We start from the raw sequence: 4,217 nt of genomic DNA on the forward strand, positions 1-4,217 counted from the left end.
AATTACAAAGCAAAAGAAAGTTAAGACCACCAATTTTTGAGAAAATATAATTGGGAATAAAGTTCCAAATTGAGGTTGGGTTCCTGAAAAATTGTTTAATCCAGTTTATTTTAAACACATTGTTTAATGAGAAGAAGTCAAGAAAGTTTACTCCACCATGTTGGTATGAGTTGGATAAAACTGATCTTTTAATATAATGAATTCTATTCTTCCATATGAAATTATAAATAAGTCTGTCAATATCTGCCAGGGTTTCTTTATTTACATCAAGAGACAAAGCAGCATAAGTTAGACGAGATAAACCCTCTGCTTTCGTGAGTAAAACTCTCCCTTTAATGGATAAATCTCGCTGCAGCCAAGCATTTAGCTTTTTTTGTGTTTTGTCCAAAATTGGAGTGAAATTAAGGGAGCACCTGGTGGATTGATTTTTATTAATGACTATACCAAGGTAAGTGACAGACTCTTTCACTGGGATGCCAGCAATAGATAGACTGGTACAATTTCTAAGGGCAAGCAGTTCACATTTGCCAATGTTTAGGTGGAGTGCCACTGCTCTCTCTCTCTCTCTGGGATTATGAGGGGTGTCACTACCCGATCCGTACCGGAAACCCGATCGGTACCCCGCATGCGCGAAAGGTGTCTACTGCCGGTCGAAGCATTTTACGATAGTTACAGGTCAGAGTATCTGTTAAGATGTTAAGAATAACAAGTATCTCTTAAAATGTTTCCGATAATGAAACATTTAATATAATGTAGACAAAAACAAAAAAATTAAAAGATAGTGACAGATCGGGACTCCCGATCCTTACTGCGCATGTGCAAAGTCGGACCGTACAAATGAGAAGGGTCTGGCTGCAGCCACTGTGGAGCTCCACAGTAACCGGATACACGTGACCTCCACAGTAGCCGGAAGCACGTGACCTCCACAGTAGCCGTAAACACGCATGGATACCGTGGAAGTCTTGCAAGTTGATCGCAAAGGTTGGGACAGAGTCTTTCTTAAATAAATTTGCCGTTAGTGATTTCATAATTCTAGGAATCGTCTAGTTTTCTTACAATGATCATGTTGCCACTTTTTTTGCGTTACAACAACATTCCTTCTTATTTTAATGTTTTTTCATCGTGCTCCATGGCAGAGAAACACAGATATGCTTTTTCCTGGGCCTGGTTTAAGTAAGAGAGCTGGATTAACGGCTTCTGTGGGCGAGAAGAAGCAAAAAACACATTTTGCATTAGAGTATGATTTATTGTTGGCGTCAGAGATGCAAAATAACGAATACTTCAATACTGTACTTAAGTAGAATTTTCTGGTATCTTTACTTTACTGCTGTACTTTTTTTGTGCCTACTGTATACTTCTTTATACTTCTACTTCTCACATTTTAGCACGTGTATCTGTACTTTGTAATCCGTACATTTGTAAATCAGCCCCCCGCACGCGTGCTTTGGACGCAAGATTACTTCAAAATTTTGTACATAAATTATATTTTAGACCCTGTACTTCTTACTTCCACTTGACTAAAAAGTCGAGTCAGTGCTTTTTAAACAGAGGTATCTAAACTGTAGTAAGGAACGTGTGTACTTGTGACACCTTTGGTTAGCGTCAACACTGTAAATTTCGTCACAAACAGATTTATATATTTATCAATACTTCTATTCGTTATTCTATTCTGTACAGCTTTTTTATTGCCCAGATTTTAGTTAGCCCCTGTTCAATTGACTGTTATATGTCAATAGAAACATATCTCACAAATTAAAGTGTCTTGCAAAATATTTGTGGGGTTTTTTCAAGAATTTTCTTCCCAAATCTATTACATGCCAACTGTAAATTGTTATTTCTGCTAAAACCTTAACTTAAATGTGTATATGGTGTTTATCTGTTTCTCTCTCTGTTTTAGATGCACATATCAATCTGGAATTCGGGCTTAAAGCCAGAATTGCAGGAATGCAACACGTGTTGCAGAGGACTCTTTCACTGCCCTCTGTGCCCCACTTTCAGCCCTACTGTCAGGGCAAAGATTGAGGAGCATCTAAGTGTGCATATAAAAAGTGAAGATCATTCCCGGGCAGTGGTCAGAAAAAAAGAGCTTTGACTTGAAGATATGTGCTAGTTTAAGTGTATGGTGAATAATATGAATTACACTAGTCTTCTTTTAAGGGATTTTATTAACGAGCCTTTATTTTCAGTGTAATACAGGGTTTTCCAAGCCAAGACTATGGAGTTGACTGTGGGATCTTCATGCTGATGGTAATTTTTCTCTTCTCTTCTTGAGATTCATACAGAAGCTAATTTAAGCTTCTAAAAAATGACATTTTTATTTTTTCTTCCAAATAGTCTGCTCTGTGTGTGGCACTGGATGCTTCATTTGACTATACTATAGTAAGTATTCTATTTACTTTCACAGCAATGGAGTCTTGAATCTTTTGAAAGTTGTTAAATATGTTTCATATTAATATTTTACAGTCAGACATGCCCTACTTGCGTAAATGGTGGTTCTTGCTGTTGATGGAGAACTTTGATCTCAGGAGGTATTTATATTTTGACTTCTGTTCTATGTTGTGTCAAAGATTACACACCTTAACAATATCAACATTTTCTGTTAAGCTCTGGCAAGCTATTTGCACACTGGAGAGAGGAAGCCAAAGCTGTGCTTGAAGGACAACACGTGCCCATTTTCAGACTGAAAAAGCGCAAGTTCCAGGAAGTCAGTCAGGTCAGTGTTCACTTTAAACAGTAGTGTAATTACATGGTTAGTGACATTTGAATAACTGTTAAAAAACTGTTCTGCATCAGAGAATAGCTATGTTTTTATCCCCATTTGCCTGACACAGGAGCCAGCAGTTGTTGAAGATCTGCGTCCTGCTGTGCAGTGGGTTGTCCAAAATAAGGCACTTTTCCGTGGACACGTAACAATGCCAAAATATCTGTCCTTAAATCAAGGGGACCAGCAGAGGGTCTTAAGAGACATGTCAGAGGAAGAAGACACTGGAGCAAGGGACTTGTTCCTCTTTGTTTTTCAGTTTGCAGAGGACATGGAGCTCTTTTTGAAAGCATGTGTTGATGAGCAGGCACTAAGGGTCAGTGCTATGTTTGACATGTAATGGACAAATGAAGGCACTGGCTGTGTTTGTTTGTTTGTTTAATATGTCGTTGTTGTTTTTTGTTTTGTTTTTGCATAGTACAAAATTCCAATTAAACTTATTTCAAAATGTTGTTCACTTGATTCTATGTCCATACTTATAATAAAGGATTACAGTGTAACAGCATTAAATGTAAATGTAACAGCATTTTTTTTAAACTTGTAATTTCAAAATAAAAAGCTTATTGTTGATATTAACAGTAAAGAATTGTAATCAATAATATTTTTTATACATTTTAAACATTAACACTCAGGGCTCTATCCTGGCCATTTGTGGACACTTCACTTATTCTTTTTTTTTGACTACTGCACTGCAGTGGACCAAAAGAATGACACGGGTTTGATCTTAAGGATCTAATAGTTGTGTGTGTTGTGCATGACATTGCCACACAAATATGTATTTGCAAGATAGAGTAGAATAAATTATGACGCATGAAATATTACATAGGCTGCAGTGAGTTTCTGTTGATAAAGACTATTGAGCTTTGAGTTTCCCAGTCAAACTTAGCTTTGAAGCACATGCTAAAAACACTTTTACTCTTTTGTTAATTTCATAACAAGACACCATAGCCAAAATATTAACAAAATATATATTATTAAAAAATTCAAAGCTGCAGCACATACAGCAACAAACACCGTTAGTAAATGTGTCCTGGAGTTTATGCAGGTGCAGAAAGTGCTGGTGCTGTAAGTAAGCCTAACAGCTTCCAGATCACTTATTTTTCTGGAAAGATGGTAGGAAGGGCATCACTGCTCATTTCTACAGTCTCCCAGATCTTGGAATACAATCCCTTTGTACCATGAAACCACTTCGCAGTACTAGGAGTCCACTAAAACCTATAAAGAGAGTGATCCTGGAAGAAATGGGGCACACACTAGTGACCTCAACAATTGCAAGACAGCCTTTTCCCCGATGCTCAGATGGGAAAAAAAAGGAAGTTTCATGAAAACATTAGGACTTTATCACCGTTTTATCTGAAAAGTTAATGGTAATATATAACCTAACTGGCTATAAAGAGTAAAAAATTTAGATACAATTTTGATTTTGATGAAAAGAACTGGTGCTATTTTAAAGAGT

General features: G+C 36.9%; 1 protein-coding gene across 2 annotated transcripts; it reads left to right on the plus strand.

Annotated features, from left to right (window-relative positions):
• The first annotated feature begins 871 nt into the window (after positions 1 to 871).
• LOC146378747 (uncharacterized) lies at positions 872 to 3,213 on the plus strand. Of its 2 annotated transcripts, none has more exons than XM_084941752.1 (6): positions 872 to 981; positions 1,898 to 2,247; positions 2,335 to 2,379; positions 2,464 to 2,528; positions 2,605 to 2,713; positions 2,832 to 3,213. In XM_084941752.1, exons 2-6 carry the CDS (start codon positions 2,239 to 2,241, stop codon positions 3,099 to 3,101), a joined length of 498 nt encoding a protein of 165 aa, XP_084797878.1. In that variant the 5' UTR covers positions 872 to 981; positions 1,898 to 2,238; the 3' UTR covers positions 3,102 to 3,213. The 2 variants fall into 2 exon arrangements, with proteins under 2 accessions (XP_084797878.1, XP_084797879.1); XM_084941753.1 differs by having other exon boundaries at positions 888 to 981; positions 2,187 to 2,247.
• The last annotated feature ends 1,004 nt before the right edge of the window (positions 3,214 to 4,217 follow it).

Source organism: Perissodus microlepis, chromosome 10 (genome assembly GCF_051167445.1).
Source record: "Perissodus microlepis isolate ML-2025 ecotype Zambia chromosome 10, ASM5116744v1, whole genome shotgun sequence".
NCBI classification, from domain to species: Eukaryota; Metazoa; Chordata; class Actinopteri; order Cichliformes; family Cichlidae; genus Perissodus; species Perissodus microlepis.

What these genes read in the sequence shown, in the direction of transcription:
- LOC146378747 (XM_084941752.1), top strand. An exon ending in CTTCATTTGACTATACTATA is followed by an intron (nt 2,380 to 2,463) that starts GTAAGTATTCTA and finishes AATATTTTACAG; the next exon opens with TCAGACATGCCCTACTTGCG. An exon ending in AGTTCCAGGAAGTCAGTCAG is followed by an intron (nt 2,714 to 2,831) that starts GTCAGTGTTCAC and finishes TGCCTGACACAG; the next exon opens with GAGCCAGCAGTTGTTGAAGA.